This window comes from Pan paniscus, chromosome 10, assembly GCF_029289425.2.
Source record: "Pan paniscus chromosome 10, NHGRI_mPanPan1-v2.0_pri, whole genome shotgun sequence".
NCBI classification, from domain to species: domain Eukaryota; kingdom Metazoa; phylum Chordata; class Mammalia; order Primates; family Hominidae; genus Pan; species Pan paniscus.
This window is the reverse complement of record NC_073259.2, coordinates 46,178,544-46,194,535: the sequence shown is the minus strand read 5'-3', so window position 1 is coordinate 46,194,535 and position 15,992 is coordinate 46,178,544. Positions and strand designations below refer to the sequence as shown.

General features: G+C 56.5%; 1 protein-coding gene across 3 annotated transcripts in view; it reads right to left on the bottom strand.

Moving 5' to 3' along the window:
- Window positions 1–2,448: 2,448 nt before the first annotated feature.
- COL2A1 (collagen type II alpha 1 chain) overlaps window positions 2,449–15,992 on the bottom strand; it is a 31,547-nt gene continuing 18,003 nt past the window's right edge. For all 3 annotated transcript variants that reach the window (XM_008951123.4, XM_003825780.5, XM_008951124.3), the window contains 32 exons: window positions 15,829–15,936; window positions 15,405–15,458; window positions 15,221–15,319; window positions 15,027–15,080; window positions 14,488–14,586; window positions 14,039–14,092; window positions 13,580–13,633; window positions 13,176–13,229; window positions 12,878–12,931; window positions 12,586–12,630; window positions 12,341–12,439; window positions 11,995–12,102; window positions 11,600–11,653; window positions 11,269–11,322; window positions 10,835–10,888; window positions 10,407–10,460; window positions 10,046–10,153; window positions 9,501–9,554; window positions 9,002–9,055; window positions 8,088–8,249; window positions 7,782–7,889; window positions 7,501–7,608; window positions 7,091–7,144; window positions 6,811–6,918; window positions 6,593–6,646; window positions 6,303–6,410; window positions 6,005–6,058; window positions 5,445–5,552; window positions 4,799–5,087; window positions 4,157–4,344; window positions 3,571–3,813; window positions 2,449–3,035 (listed from right to left, as the gene is read on the bottom strand). In XM_008951123.4, the coding sequence (XP_008949371.2) occupies window positions 2,889–3,035; window positions 3,571–3,813; window positions 4,157–4,344; window positions 4,799–5,087; window positions 5,445–5,552; window positions 6,005–6,058; window positions 6,303–6,410; window positions 6,593–6,646; window positions 6,811–6,918; window positions 7,091–7,144; window positions 7,501–7,608; window positions 7,782–7,889; window positions 8,088–8,249; window positions 9,002–9,055; window positions 9,501–9,554; window positions 10,046–10,153; window positions 10,407–10,460; window positions 10,835–10,888; window positions 11,269–11,322; window positions 11,600–11,653; window positions 11,995–12,102; window positions 12,341–12,439; window positions 12,586–12,630; window positions 12,878–12,931; window positions 13,176–13,229; window positions 13,580–13,633; window positions 14,039–14,092; window positions 14,488–14,586; window positions 15,027–15,080; window positions 15,221–15,319; window positions 15,405–15,458; window positions 15,829–15,936 (3,045 nt within the window). In that variant the 3' untranslated portion in view covers window positions 2,449–2,888. The remainder of the gene's footprint in view (window positions 3,036–3,570; window positions 3,814–4,156; window positions 4,345–4,798; window positions 5,088–5,444; window positions 5,553–6,004; window positions 6,059–6,302; window positions 6,411–6,592; window positions 6,647–6,810; window positions 6,919–7,090; window positions 7,145–7,500; window positions 7,609–7,781; window positions 7,890–8,087; window positions 8,250–9,001; window positions 9,056–9,500; window positions 9,555–10,045; window positions 10,154–10,406; window positions 10,461–10,834; window positions 10,889–11,268; window positions 11,323–11,599; window positions 11,654–11,994; window positions 12,103–12,340; window positions 12,440–12,585; window positions 12,631–12,877; window positions 12,932–13,175; window positions 13,230–13,579; window positions 13,634–14,038; window positions 14,093–14,487; window positions 14,587–15,026; window positions 15,081–15,220; window positions 15,320–15,404; window positions 15,459–15,828; window positions 15,937–15,992) is intronic.

The following is a 15,992-nucleotide window of genomic DNA, read 5'->3' as shown; positions in this document are numbered from 1 at the left end:
GGGATTCTAGCCCAAAGTGTGAAAGAAATTATTAAAAGAATCAGCCTCTTTGTTTAAAGCACTACATGAATCAATAGGGTCCCAGGTCTTTTCTCTGGGCAAAATAATCCTTATTCTTTGCCTTGATAAGTAAAATTCTTTATTACCTGGTTAGCACTCCTTTAAGATTCTGTGTTCTTTCAGTTGTTTAGAAGGGAACCCGTTTCAGAAGTTCTGTGATTTGCACAGGATCCAAGGGACTTGAGAGTAAGTCTTAGCTGGAGCTGAGACTGCCAACTCCTCGTCCAAAGCCTGTGATGCCGGACACTTCCATGGAGATGAGGAGGCTCAAGAGAGGGAAAGCCTGGCCCAGCCCCTTAAAATCAGCAAGCTGGGTCTTTCCACTCAGTCCTGCTGAGTGGAATTTATCCAGAGTCCTGCTGGGGTTGGGAATTTATCTGACAAGTTGTTCTGACCAGTGAGACTGTCTCCTTTCTGGGGGCATCAGGGATCACAGAAGTTAGTAACGATCCTGGTTATTCTCACCTTCCCCTCCGGGCCAAAGGAAGACAAGGAAGCGGCACAGGGAGCACAGCCCTGCCAGCCAGGGTGGCGATTTCCACCTGACCCTAGTGCAGGCAGAGGCAGAGCTTTCCGTGCACTGCCCTGGGCTCTCCCTTCTACTTCATGCCGCAGTTACCTAGGGAGCAGCTGCTATTATTTCTGAGTTTGACTAGGGACTCAAGAAGCGGGTGAACTGCAAGGAATCACCTTGATCCTGGGACTTCTCTTGCAGAGGTCTAAGCTGATGGTCACAATCTACTGAACTACTTCATTAAGAGTAAGTAGGCTCTGGAGTTGGACAGGTTGGAGCAGAGCTCAACTCTCTAGCTCCAGCTAGGAACCCATATACGTCACCTGCTCTCCTCCGACCCTAATTAGCGCTCTTGGTAGGTGGAAGGGTTGTTTAACTTATGAGATAGCTATTTTAATTATGTGTTTTCAGTGATCATGTTTTCATTTTACTCCTTTGTCATGAACTAGCTCTGGTGGGGTATATATTATTATTGTAGGTGTATATGTATGTATGTGTATATACATACATACATATATAAACCTAGGTATATATTATATATATTATTAAATAATATATAGGTATATATAGGTGCATATATAGGTATATATTATATATATTATTAAATAATATATAGGTATATATAGGTATATATAGGTGTATATATATAGGTATATATTATATATAGGTATACATTATTTAATAATATATAGGTATATATTATTTGTATAATAATATATGTATATATTGTATAATAATATATAGGTATATATTATCTATATTGTATAATAATATATAGGTATATATTATCTATATTGTATAATAATATATAGGTATATATTATCTATATTGTATAATAATATATAGGTATATATTATTTATATTGTATAATAATATATAGGCATATATTATTATCTGGTGATAATTTATATCATAAATTGAGTATTAATATATACAAATCCAACACAAGTGTCTCATTTATTTTTACTATTTAATAGAAAAGCTGTCAACCTTAACCTGGAGGAAGCAGGGGCAGGGATGGGAGAAAGGGATAGAGAAAGGGGTAGCTCTCTGTTTTATCAGCTGTGCCAAATATTTGGAAATTTACTTCACAGAATGCTACTGCCCTCTGATTGATTTGGAGTCTCCCGCCCACTTCCCGCGTTCCCGTCACCGTGGAGAAGGGGACAACTTGCTCATTGTTGCCACCTGTCCAGGTCATTGAAAGGCAAGGGACACCCAAGAGTAGGAAGAAATGGGAAGCAGTCCATTCTTAAGCCTGGTGTTCAGAGTCCGTGGAAATTTTAAGAAGTGCAGGCCCAGGGAGTGAAGAATGGGGGCCAGAGTGGCGGGGGCAGGAAAGAGGAATATGGGTGGGCCAGGTCACATTTCCACCTCTCCTTGACCTACAACCAAAAGTCTTACAGAGGGACACAAATAGATCACTCAGATTGATCGTGTGCACTTAACCACGGGCCCCTGCAGGATTTGCTCCCCTGTCTTCTTCCTTTCTCGAGGGAGTATCTCCCACGTCTCCGATCCAGCAGGATGCAGCCCACATGTGGTCTTACACCCTAAGCTGGCAGGGCACTAATGTGTCATAGAGCTGTGTTCAGTGTTTACCTTCAAGAGCAATGCCCTCCCTCTAGCATACCTCCCTTCTCAAGTTTTGGTTTCTGGTCCTGTTCAACAAGGGGTTCCACATAGTGCCAAGGTTTACCAGAGAGGCAAGTTCATGTTTGTGTGAGGCTGCTAACCCTGGCAGTGTGGCTTCAGTGTCCTTACTCTCGGTTGAAAAATCAACAGAAGAAGTCCTTAGGACTGCTATTTGGGCATGCCTACAGAACGGAGGATTAATGGAAAACAAACTAAAGAACAAACCACAAGTCAATATGTACTTTCCAATAATCTTTTCATTTTTAATATCAATTGATGTTTTAAAAAATACAGAGGTGTTTGACACAGAATAGCACCATTGTGTAGGACACACACAGTTCCTGCGCCCGGCACCTGAAGGGAGGTCTTCTGGCCTGGGCTGGGGGCAGTCACTCAGGGGGCATTTGACTCACACCAGTTAGTTTCCTGCCTCTGCCTTGACCCGAAGGTCTTACAGGAAGACAATAAATAAATAGAACACCGAGATTTTATTTTGCAGTCTGCCCAGTTCAGGTCTCTTAGAAAGAGAGGGGAGAAAAGTCCGAACTGTGAGAGGGTGGGATGAATGGACATCAGGTCAGGTCAGCCATTCAGTGCAGAGTCCTAGAGTGACTGAGATTGGAAAGTACTTGGGTCCTTTGGGTTTGCAACGGATTGTGTTGTTTCTGGGTTCAGGTTTTTACAAGAAGCAGACCGGCCCTATGTCCACACCGAATTCCTGCTCGGGCCCTCCTATGTCCATGGGTGCAATGTCAATGATGGGGAGGCGTGAGGTCTTCTGTGACCGGTACTCGATAACAGTCTTGCCCCACTTACCGGTGTGTTTCTAGGGGAGAAAAAAGGAGGAGGCTCTGTTCAGTAGATGCCTTGCTACCCAGTTCCAGCTGCCCAGAAGCCCAAAACTGAACAAACTGGCGAGCATCAGAGCCTACAAGGTTGAACCACACTGAGGGGGCTCCTGAGACCTCTTCTTGGCTTGCCAAAGGCCTCTCCACTTCAACTCCTATCCTTAGCGGCAGGGCCCTCCTCCACCCTGCCCTTCCCCTCCTTCCCCACTCCCCACAGTGAGCTCCCAACCTGTGACCGCTTCTTCACCCTGTACACATTGCGAGAACACTTCTACAGCAGTCACTGGGTTCCAGGTAGGGTTTTGTTCCCCTGAGCCAGGGGAATGGAGAAGATGGAATGATATGTGCCTCTCTCTCACCTGTCACTCAGCCTATCTTCTCTACATGACCCTCAAACTCATGTCTCTGATGATCCTGTCACTTTAGGACCTGACAGCTGCCGCAGGCCAACCCTCAGCCCTGCTCCAGGCAGTTTGGGCACAGGCAGCTCTTCTCTCTGGCAGCCCCACTCACCGTGCAGCCATCCTTCAGGGCAGTGTACGTGAACCTGCTATTGCCCTCTGCCCGGATCTCCACGTCATTGGAGCCCTGGATGAGCAGGGCCTTCTTGAGGTTGCCAGCTGCTTCGTCCAGATAGGCAATGCTGTTCTTGCAGTGGTAGGTGATGTTCTGGGAGCCTTCCGTGGACAGCAGGCGTAGGAAGGTCATCTGGACGTTGGCAGTGTTGGGAGCCAGATTGTCATCTCCATAGCTGAACTGTTGGGGCAGAGAGCGGCAGTGTGAGGCCTGGGAGCTGGCATTCAATGGGACCAGGGGCTGTAGGGGCTGCCAAGAGTTCATGGTTCAAGGACCTCACGGGTACTGGGGCAGCAGGGAGCTAGTTGGACATTTTTGCTTCCAGGAGTGGAGCAAGTTCAGAGGACCTCTTTTCCCACCTCCACGTGGGGAAAAAATACTTTTCCTCCTCTTTCCCTCCTCTCAAGCCCAACAGAAAACTGGAGGAAAATATGGGGAAGGTGCTAAAAGCTTCCAGGGAGAAAGAAAAGAAAGAGTTTGAGGAGCCATCTCTGCTCATCATCTAGGGCACCCAGGTACTCACATGGAAGCCACCATTGATGGTTTCTCCAAACCAGATGTGTTTCTTCTCCTTGCTCTTGCTGCTCCACCAGTTCTTCTTGGGAACGTTTGCTGGGTTGGGGTAGACGCAAGTCTCGCCAGTCTCCATGTTGCAGAAAACCTTCATGGCGTCCAAGGTGCAGCCTTGGTTGGGGTCAATCCAGTAGTCTCCTGCAGGGGGAAGAGGCAGCACCCATGGGGGCTCAGACAGGCACAGACACAAAAGCTTGAGAGACCCAGGCCTGACTGAAAGAGACAGAGAGGCCTACAGGGACAAGGGATGAGGTTCACATGTGGCCTGAAAGGAGGGGGACCTGGGAGGATGCAGGGGCAGGGAGATCTGCATGAGCTAAGTCCAGCCCTAAGGAAGAACACATGCAAAGAGAGCAGAAGCAGTGCCCAGCTGGTGGATGGAGTCCACCCTGAGGTCACCTCGGCCAGGTAGCCATGGCAGGACAGGGGCCAGGGCTGCAGCTTCTCTGCTGTGAAATAAGAGAGGAACCCTCTGGCAGAACCTTCCAGGCCCAGCTCTGCCCTGTACTAGGGGGCATCTCCTCCCTTGCTGCTAGGCCTAAGGGATGACTCCCTGCTTCCCGGGGCAGGGGATCCTGTTCTCCAAGCTTACCACTCTTCCACTCAGGGTGGCAGAGTTTCAGGTCTCTGCAGGTGCGAGCAGGGTTCTTGCGGGAGCCCTCGGGGCTGCGGATGCTCTCAATCTGATTGTTGAGGGACTTGAGTGTGGCATCCACCTCGGCGTCATGCTGTCTCAGGCCACCGGCTGCCTGGTCGGCCCGCATGTACTGCAGGGGGTCGGGGCCCTTCTCTCTCGGGCCTAAGCCAGCAAAGGCGGACATGTCGATGCCAGGGCCGGGGGGACCTGGAGGACCAGGGGGTCCAGGATTTCCAGGAGGACCCTGCAGCAGGAAACAGAGAGATCAGCCAGGATTGTGTGAAAGTGCCCCTCCATGTCCATCCCCATTTGCTAGAATGTACTAGAGTGTCCCTCTTCCCAGCCCCATGGGTGGGGCGGAGGTGTAGCAGGCGAGGACCAAGGAAACCACAGCACCATGTCTATTTCTTCCTTAGCCCTTCTCTTCAGTTTCCCAGCACTGATCATGGGCCCTGTGACCTCTGAGGAGACCTCAGGATAAAGGATGCCATCACTGTTAGCTGCAGGCTGATGCCCTAAAAGAGGCCCTGAGCAAAAAAGAGCTCAAGCCTCCCGGATGGTAGGGACACCTCGACAGCAGGGAAGGAGTCAGGACACTTACAGCAGGGCCGGTTTCGCCTGATCGTCCACGGGGACCAGGAGGCCCAATGGGGCCAGGGATTCCATTAGCACCATCTTTGCCAGAGGGACCGACGGGGCCAGGAGGACCCTGCAAGAGAGAGAGGTCGTGAGGAAAGAATCGTCACCACAGGGAAGGCTGGGGAGTCGCTGGGGCTGGGTAGGTGGCTGTCCTGATAGCACCAGCCACTCCGCCCCCAGTTCTTCACATGCTCAGTCATGGAACCCTAAGTTGGTCTCTATTTGGCCAAGAACCAGCAGGATAGCTCCATGGCTTGCCTACCCTCCTAAGCTCCTCTTTGTAAAATGCAGTTCCCAGGGGTCTGTCTGACAGCGAGAGGCTGATTCATGTTTGTCTTACAGCCATTGTGGCCTCAGGTGCTTTTCTGGCCATAGGCATATGAGCCAGTCCTGCCCCCATTACTGAGTGAGGACCCCTGAGCCCACAGCTTCCCCAGAAGAAGCAGCATTTCCCTCCCCATGGGAACACAGGCCCACACTCTCTGAAGGGCCCCCTCCATCTTCCAACTCCATGTCACTTACTCTAGGGCCAGAAGGACCAGCAGGACCAGAAGCACCTTGGTCTCCAGAAGGACCCTGTGTAGAAGGAAGAGGCAAAAGGCCACGGTCAGCACAGACATATCTATCTATATTCTGGGAGCTGGGGGAGCAGCTTTATGTCCCAGCCCCATTCCCTTTCCACTTCCTCCTCCCTCCAGCCCTGAGGAAATCCTAGAAACTGCTTAGGGTGATCCCAAGCTGTCCTGGCAGCACAGGGAGCTCAAGTGGGCTCTGTGTGGCAGGAGGCCTCGGGAAGTCCCACGCAGGCAGTGACACTCACAGGAGGGCCGGGCAGACCCTGCAGACCAGTGAAGCCACGGTGTCCCTTCAGGCCTCTCTCGCCAGGCTCTCCAGCCTCTCCTTTGTCACCTCTGGGGCCTTGAGGACCCTGGGAACAAGACAGACACAGATTGAGTCAGGTCAGGGCCAGGACAGGAGCCCCCTCCTGTCCCACCCAAGCTGAGGAATCCCCGGAACCACAGGGCTGGAGGCCCAGGAACCACCTGGAGGCTGGCTGCCCTCCCAGCCTATCCCTGGTGGGGACTCAGTGCAGGACACTTGGATACTCACCTGGATTCCCCGGGCTCCAGCTGGTCCTGAGGGTCCCATGGGGCCTTGTGCACCCTGAGGAGAGAGTGAGCGCAGCGTCAGAGAAAAGCCAGGACAGGTGGAGGCCTCCTCTGCATCTGAGGCCACCGCTCCTTAGTCCAGAGACTGCGGAAACCCAGGGACTGCCTCAGTCCCATCGCGCAGGGGAAGGCAGCTTTTACTGAATTCAGGATACTTACAGCTTCTCCTCTGTCTCCTTGCTTGCCAGTTGGACCAGCGGGGCCAGGGGAGCCAGGGGGCCCAGGGGCTCCAGGAGCTCCCACAGCACCAGTCTCACCACGATCACCCTGTCAGGAGAGAGGTCTCAGGCTCAGAGAAGAATGTTCCAGAAGAGACAGAAACAGAAGGTCCTTCTAGGCTGAGATGAGACTGGTTCCAACCTGCCACCCCCAGCTGACCTGTCAGGCCCGAGGCAATGTCCTCCCCAACCCACTGCACACACAGACACCAGACACTCACCTTGACTCCAGCCGCGCCATCTCTGCCAGGGGGGCCATCAGCACCGGGGCTTCCCTGGACAAAGTGAAACAAGAATGCATTTAGAGCTGCTTCCTGCCCATCTCCCCCTCTGCTCCCCCAGCCCGTCTCAGAAGCCCAGGCCTCTCCTCTTCTGCCCAACTCACTCACACTTTGAAGCCAAAGTTTCCTCACCAAGTTTCCCTCCTCCTTCCGGAAGCAGCCCTTGGTCTCTATGCCCGTCTCTCTCCCCAACAACCTTCCCATTGTACCTAGGCTTTCAGGCCTGTCGGCCGACACTGCCACCCCCTTCTCCAGGGCCCTGACTGGGACTTGTCCTGGCTGACCCAGCACAGAGACTCACAGGGCCCCTCTCCTCAATCAGGGCCACCCCAGGGGGTCTCACTGCTCACCTCTCGTCCAGGTTCACCTGCAGGACCTGTCAGGCCAGGAGGACCCACGGGGCCAGGAGGACCTCTGTCTCCAGATGCTCCAGGAGCACCCTGCTTGCCGGGCTCACCCTGGAGGGACAGAGACAAGGATGATGAGTGCAAGTGGTAAGCACCCCTGCCCAGGGCCCACTGACCCTTCAGGGAGAGGGCAGACAAGGGACAGTCCTGAGGGTGCTGAGGGAGGTAGAAGCCTTGGCAGGCAGGGCCCAGCTTGGATGGAGGGAGGGATACCCCACACTCACCGATGGGCCAGGCAAGCCAGGGAATCCTCTCTCACCACGTTGCCCAGGCAGACCGACGATGCCTCTCTGACCAGCCAGACCCTGGGGACCTGGTGGACCTTCAGCACCCTGAGAGAGGAGAGGCGGGAGATGAGAACTGACAGTGGCCCAGCCTCTTCTGTCCTCTCAGCACAGCTCTGTCTGTGCAGCCCCGCTCCCTGGCATCCCCACGGCCCCTGCTCCCTCCTACCCCATGCTCTGTGAGCTCAGAAGCCACTCACGACCCTGCTCCCAGGGACCTTGGCATGGGCCTGGTGAGGGACTTACAGAGGGACCGTCATCTCCAGGCTCTCCCTTCTCGCCAGGGGGTCCAGCAGGACCTTGGAGGCCGGGTTCACCAGCTCGGCCAGGGGGACCGCTGTCTCCTCGAGCACCTTTGGGACCATCTTTTCCAGAAGGACCAGGGGGACCAGGGGGTCCAGGGTTGCCCTAGAAGGAGAAAATGCGGGAAGTGAGGACTCATCTCGCCCTTCCTCATCCAGGCTGCCAAAGTCACTGTGGCCTCAGTGACAGCAGTTTCCTCTCTGGGGGCTTCTCTACCTCCCCACACTAAGGGCAGGCAGCTTAACCCCCCCAACCCCAATCTACCGCTGCAACCTTCTCACCATGTGAGACAGCTCTGGGCAGCCAGCCCCAACTTCTCCAGCTCCTGCTTGCTTTGCTTTCTCCCATCTACTTGGAATCTCTCCTCCCTCCTCCCTTTGTCCTCAATCCCCCTTCCTCAGGAGCCGCTCCAGCCCTGCCCCTCTGACCCCTGAGCTTGCCCCCAGCACTTGCTCCCTCTGCCTATGGCGCTGGTGAACCCAGTGAGTTCATCACCACTGCTCCCTCCATGCAAACTCCCTGAGAGCGACCCAGGACATGCGGACTTGCTTTAAAGCACACAGACAAGTGCACAGAACATGCTCAAGAAACATCTGTCCAGGATGAAGGTAATCATGGCAGCCCTGTCCTGCCCACCGAGCCAGCAGGGCAGCCACCCATGGCTAACAGCAGGGCCACAACCCTGCCCCCAGCCACCCTCAGGGGATAGGTCCCCATGATCAGTTAGCTACTCCTCCAGGGGGCAGGAACGGACTCAGAGGAGTGAAGGCCAGCCTGGAGCTCTCCAGACCCTGTTGGGTGCTGGGCCAGGCTATTCCATGCCTGCCTGTGCCTCTCATGCCAGGAGCATCACTTACATTGGAGCCTGGGGGTCCAACGCGGCCAGCAGCTCCAGGGAATCCAGTGGCTCCCTGTGTGGGGAGAGGAGAGCCCCTGAGAACCTCAAGCCCTCAGGAGGTTTGAGATTAAAATGGGCGGGGGGCGGGGGTGGTCTCAGAGCCTGGTATGGAAAGGGCGAGGGACTGCAAAGCAGCAAGGGGGAGCCAGGGAGGGAGAAAGGGCCCCCGGGTCTGGCCATAGAAGCAGGCACAGGCTGTTTCCCTGCCTCCGGTTTCCACAGTCAGCACTTCAGGGAGCTGAACGAGGGGCAAGCCTCGGGCTGGGGAATCTGGGACCACAGTGCACCCAGCCCACAGGCGCCCTCTCTCCCACCTGGCTGTGCGTGGGCTTAGGCTGGGGACCAACGCAGGGCTGGGAAAACAGTCGGGGGCATCCCAGAACACCCCCCGCCATGGGAGCCTCTGGGGCCAGGCCTCTTTGTGAGGTGCAGGGTGGGGTGTCAGAGGCCTCACTCACCGGGGGGCCTTGGGCACCTCGGGCTCCTTTAGGACCAGTCACTCCAGTAGGACCCTGGAAAGGAAAGAGGGAGACAGTGAGGCCCAGTGGCCCAAGGAAGACAGTGGGCTTCTGTCTGAGCCCCAACAATGGACCCCTGAGGTTTTCGAAGATGCAGCTTTCTTGGCACTAAAAACCCAGCCTGAAGAGGCTGCCACAGGCAGCTCTGTCCCCTCTGCCGCAGGAGACTTGTGTTCTAGGAGAAGCCTGTCAGGCAACCACAGAACCCGTCTGGGGTCTGGCCTCCAGGGAAGCTCTTCCTGCCACCGCCCCCTCCTCCCCAGGAGATCAGCAGCTTGGTTCTGGCTGGCTGTGGCCAGCCTGTACTCTGTCAGTCCCTACACCCCACCCACACAGCCCACATGCCACATGGAAGCTCCTTCTACCAACATGGGGGTGTTCCCAGGCCTGCGAACCATCCTCTGTGCAGCCTGCTGGGGCCCTCCCATCTGCACGCCAGGAGCCCTTCCTTGAGGGAACAATTCTTGGAGTGCAGCGTTACCCACCTGAGGCCCAGGTGCTCCAGAGGGGCCCTGAGGACCAGGGGCACCAGCATCGCCTTTCTGGCCGGCCTCTCCTTGCTCACCCTTGGCCCCAGGCTGGCCATCAGCACCCTATAATGGGAAGGAGGAAGCAGGTGAATGAGGGGCAGGCTAAAACCCTGGAGCTCTTCCAGAAGAGTGGGAGACTCTGTGAGTATCTGCATGTGTGTCCTGGTCTGGACATGATGGTTCTATTAGTATGGAGGCGGGAAAGGAGAGGAGAGGAGCATCCATTTCCCTCCCCGACAAGCTCCGATGCCCGAGGGTGCTGGATGTGGAACTGGCCTGAGTGGAGGGACCCAGGAGGATGGACAGAGATACTCACAGGAGGCCCAGCAAATCCCGCTGGTCCGGGGGGCCCAGTCTCTCCACGTTCACCCTGTGAGAGAAGGGGGCATGGCGAGAGGTCAGGCCCCGCTGCCTGACCTGCTTCTGCTCCCCTCCAAGAGCCCCTTGGGCCCTGCCCAGCCTCCTGTTCCCCAGAGACGGGGATCTGAAAGCAGCCTTAGTCCTGAACGCAGGCAGAGGCTCTGTTAACCCAAAAGCCCTCACCCTGAACACATGATGGGAGTGACGTGCCTTCCCCCTTCCCTTCCCATCTCTCCTCCCACCCTAGACCCAGCGGGTAGGGAGGGAGCCAGTGCCTGGCAGCACACAGGGCCACCAGGCAGCATGAGGGCCTGCGCCGACTCCCTGGCTCTCTGGTTCCCAGGGGCCTCGGGCAGAGCCAGGCTCAGAGGGGCAGACACTCACCGGAGCGCCACGAGCACCAGCACTTCCTGCAGGACCAGGAGGTCCAACTTCTCCCTGAGGGTGGGGAAGGGAGGAAGAGCTGGGGTAAGAAGGTGGGGAGGCAGAGTGGGAGAGGGCAAAGTGCATTTGGGGGGCCTTGCTCGTGGGAAGGGGGCTCCAGGTCCCCCTGGCACAGCCTGTGTTACTGTGCAGCCCATACCCGCACCCTCTCGAGGGCCTCTGCTGAATGCGTGTTTACCCCAGCCCAGTTGCCCCACCCAACAGGGAACACTGCCAGTGGCTTCACTTCTGAGAGGACCCCCTCTTCACTCCTTACAGCCTTGGCCGAGGGTGACAGTGGTGAGGGAGGACAAGACAGAACCGCCTTTGGCAGGAGATAAGAAGGAGGTGTGACAGGGAGGCAAGGTGTGGAGAGGAAAGGAGCCGGGACTCACCTTCTCGCCGTTAGCACCAGCTGGGCCAGGGGGGCCAATGGGACCTGTCAGGCCCTGCGGGGAGAGCAGGTAGAGGTGAGGGAGGCAGGCTGAGCCAGCCGAGCACGTGCGGCCCGGCACCAAGCCAACCTTGGTGCGTGCTCCCACCGCCTCCAGAGCTCCCACTTACCCTCTGGCCCCATTTTAACAGAGAAGTCCCTGCAGTTGCCCAGCCCCGACAGAGACAGGACCAGGGACCCCAGTGGCAGACTGCCCAGCCCTCTCTCCTGCTCTCCTGGGTGCAGGGCTAGGATCCTAATGCCCAGCAGTCCAGCAGCCCGCATTCACTTACTCGTCCACCATCCTTTCCAGGGGCTCCCTCAGGGCCTTTCTCACCAACGTCACCCTGAGGGAAGAGAAAACCAGCCGCCTCAGCCGGGCACCCCAGGACCCCCATGGTTTGCTCAGTCCCACCCAGGCTGGGGTGCTAGGGAAAGCCCAGTCCCTGCCCAAGAGGAATTTGCTGTGGTCTCAGGGTGGGTGAGGAGCAGCAGGGGTGAGATGAAGGAACAGGGGAAAGGATGTCACTAAAAGGCAGGGAGCTTTGGAAAGGAGTCTTTAAGCTCCTCAAAAAGGGCTAACAGAAACCCTCATCACCAGGTGCCATGAGGGAACGGAAGCGATCACAAGGGGCAGGAATGTGGCAAAGCCACAGCTTTGGTGAGAGGCTGTAACCTCAGTACTTACCCTGTCGCCTTTGGGCCCAGCGATACCAGCTGCTCCCCTCTCGCCAGGCATTCCCTGAAGACCTGGAGGGCCCTGAGCCCCAGGGGGGCCTGCTGGGCCAGATGCACCCTGGGGAGGGAGGTAAGAGGGAGTCTGTAGTGGACAGCACCTCTCCCTGAACCCATGCTCATGGAGCCTGGGTAACCAGGGCCCCAAACCCCTCTTCCTTCCCTTCCTCCCATGTAGCCCTCCTTTCCAGCTCCCCCCACTTCTGTTCTTCATTCCTCCTGAGCCCGCTCCTCTTCTCCCTGCTCAGTGGGACTCCCAGGCTACCACGAAGACCCCTACAGGATGCAGCCTCACTTACTTTGGGACCATCAGTGCCAGGAGTGCCGGGGAGGCCACGGGGACCCTGGAGGCCCTGGGCACCGGGAGAGCCACGTTCACCTGGGAAACCTCGTTCACCCTGCGGCAGAGACACCAAGAAGTGATCAACCAACAGCAGTGAGGGAGAAGGTCCAGGGAGAAGCAGGGAGGTGGGGAAAGGAGCAGGAGCATAGGACCCAGGGCAGGCCCAAGGAGGCAGCCCGCATTGGCCAACAGGACACTCACCCTGGGACCCACGAGGCCAGGGGCTCCAGCTTCACCGGGAACACCCTGGAGAACAAAGAAAGATGTGTGAGAGTGAAGGCTTCATATCACAGACCCCTGAACAATTCTCCACAGCAGGGCTGAATATCACTCCTCCCATGGGGGATTGTGTCATCTGTGGAGGCTGGGACATGGGTCCAGGACATTTCCAGGCCTCACAGGGTTCCTCATGCCCTCTTGCCCTTGCCTCCTAGGCATCAGAAAAGACCTTCCTATCTAAACAGGTTGCAGGTCCAAAGAGCCCCATACTCACCTGGTCACCTGGTTTTCCACCTTCACCTGGGGGACCAGGAGGGCCAGGAAGTCCCTAGAAGCCGAAGTGACAAGCGTTAGCAAAGGAGTGAGTTTGCTGCCCTGGCCCCCAGGGAGGCACAGTATAGGGCAGACCCAAAGAAAGGAAGCAGCAGCAGTGACAGCCAGGGGTGCAGGGAAGGCTCGATGCCTGGCACCCTGCAAGAGGTGTGGGCCCTCCACCGATAGTGCCTGCTGCTGTCCCAGGGAGCCCTGGGTATGGCAAAGGACTGCACAGAGAGCCTGGTCCAGCCACCTACCTGGAACCCAGATGGCCCAGGAGCACCCTGCTCGCCTCGTTCACCAGCAGGTCCCTGCAGTGGAAAAGAAAAGGTGAGCTGAGCCAGTGTTCCAGAGACCCTGAGAGCCACAGCTAGTAGGGCCCAGGGGAGGTGAGCAGGGTGGGCAGCACAGGCGTCTTCCTGCACTGCTCAGACAGTGCATACATGCCTCCCTGCACTCCCATCAGCCACCCACACTCCTCTCCACCAATGTGGGTCCACACAGCCTCCTGGGACACCCTGCCTCAGCTCAGAGTGAGTCTGGTGTACCAGCTCAGCCCACATTCACATCTGTCAGCTCCATTAATGGATGGGCTCTCCCACCCCCACCCCTCCCAGCCCCTGCCCCCAGGGCCACCTGGGGAGGCTGGGCAGGTACTTACAGCAGGGCCAGGGGGTCCTGCAGCACCTGTCTCACCATCTTTGCCAGGAAGACCCTAGACAGAAGAGAAAAAGAAAATTCAATGACACGCTTTTCTTCCCGCTTGCAGTCCCCCTAGGATTGGGCAAAGGTACTTCTGGCCCAGAGTTTCCAGACCTCCACGGTACCCCAGCTGAGCTCCATTTCCACACCTTCCCCTCCCTTCCTTCCCAGGCCCCGTCTTTTCTTAGCTGTTCTCAGCATGGAAGCCTTCCCCAGCTCCCCGGCCTGCTGACCAATGGCAAACAGAAGTCTCCCTGTGTAGACACCCAAAGGGCCCAGCCAGCATGGGGCTCAGCCACAGAGATCAACACTCAATACTGAGGGGTCCCGGGACCATGCCATGGGGAGGCTGTTCCCCTGTCCTCCCTGCAGATGCCCGGCCAACACCAAGTCATGGGCAGCGGGGAAGGATACTTACCCTCAGACCAGGAGCACCAGGCAGTCCCTTCTCACCAGCTTTGCCAGGCTCGCCCTGAAGGAAAGAGAGGGCAGGGCCATGAGGCGGATGGTTTGGGAGGGAGTTGGGGGCAGAGCGGGCTGCAGGGACTGAGGCTTGGGGCCACATCCTGATGGACAGCCAAGATAAAGCAAAGTACCAGCCCTTCTCTTCTGTTCAGGGGCCATAATGGCAACCAGCCTGCTGGGCACTGCCACATGGAACAATTATGGCCGCAATGCCCCGAGGCTCTGTGGGGCCATGGATTTTCCCCAAATCACATACAGACCCCCACTGCCACCCATGGCACAGGAGCCCCACTCATCACTGTCCCTGGTTAAACTCTACTCAGGACCCAGCCCTTTCCCCAAGAGGGCAGGGAGGTAGGTAGCACCACATGGAAGGAAATAGAAGAGCAAATTATTACTTACGTTGGCACCTTTGGGGCCAGGGAAACCCATGACACCAGGCTGCCCACGAGCCCCCTGAGGACCTGGAGGTCCAGGACGACCGTCTTCACCAGGGGCTCCCTGAAAGACAGAACACCATTCTCAGAACATAGACACTCTGACCACATCCATCCACCCAACATCCACTAAGGGCCTACATGGCAGGCCCAGGACTAGGCACCAGCCACACATGCTCAGCATCTAGGATTGACCACATCACACCCATGGGCCCATCTACAACAAGACACGGCTGAACTTAGAAAGCTGCCCCAGAAAGTGCACACACGATGTCATCATTCCCCCAAGGATAAGCCCCGAATGCATACTGGGGTGGCATTTTCAGTGCTCACAGCTACTGCACAGGTTACATCTGGCCCCAGTGCCTACCATCTACCCCCTGTCACAATTCTCAAAATTCACAGTACTTCAGGCCTCCCTAACCCAAACTCCATCTCTCTTTTCCCTTGCTTCCCCAGGGAGATCTCCCCACCCTCCTAGCAGCCCTCAGAGTATAGACTTACAGAAGGGCCAACTTTGCCTTGAGGACCAGCATCACCAGGGCGGCCAGTGAGACCCTTTGTTCAGGAGAGAGAAGAGAGTGGGGTCAGGAGCCGGCCCCAGGACCTCCCAATCCTGGCAGTGCAGGGCTGGAAGGAGCCAGCCAGGAAGGGCCTGAGGGTCTGAAGCCAAGTGCAACAGCAGCTCTGCTACTTACCCGGGCTCCAGGAAGGCCAGGTTCTCCAGGACGGCCAGGGTCACCGTTGGCTCCCTTGGGGCCAGCAAGACCACTGGGCCCTCGCTCTCCAGGGGCTCCCTACAAGGGTACACAGGGAGTCAGTGGGATACCACGTGACCTCAGCGATGCAGGGAGGGACCCCAGCCCCTCTTCTCCCACTCACCTTGGGACCTGCCAGACCATCTTGACCTGGGAAACCGCGGTTGCCGGGAGCACCCTAAGGAGCCACAGGGAGGAGAGGCAGTGAGTGAGAACAGCCCCAAACCAGCCAGGCTCCAGCGGGTCCATCCCGCTAACCCACCAACCCCAATTTCTGGGGAGCAGTAGCTGTGGCCTGCAGGATTCTCAGAGGTTAACTTCTGGAGCCTGCCCCGCTTCCTGGGAAGGAGCTCAGACTATTTCATGTCAGTCTGGTGGTTGGCGGCACGACTCAGGATCAGACTCCCTCTCCCCGCGGTGTGGATGGAGAAAGAGGAGGATGACATGCGGAAAAGTCACAGGACTTGACCAGAACACGGACCACAAGGACTCCACTTCCCTCTCGAGGTCACAGGCCCCATGGGATGGAGCCTCCTCATTCACTTAACTCTTTCTCCAGGGGGACCGATGGGCCCAACGCCACCAGGCTCTCCACGGGCACCTCTCTTGCCTTCTTCACCAGCGGGTCCAGGGGCTCCCTGGGGGCCAGCAGGGCCCTGAGGACCAGCAAAAAAGAGAAACAGAGTGAGCCTTCACCTGGCCCTGGAGCAAG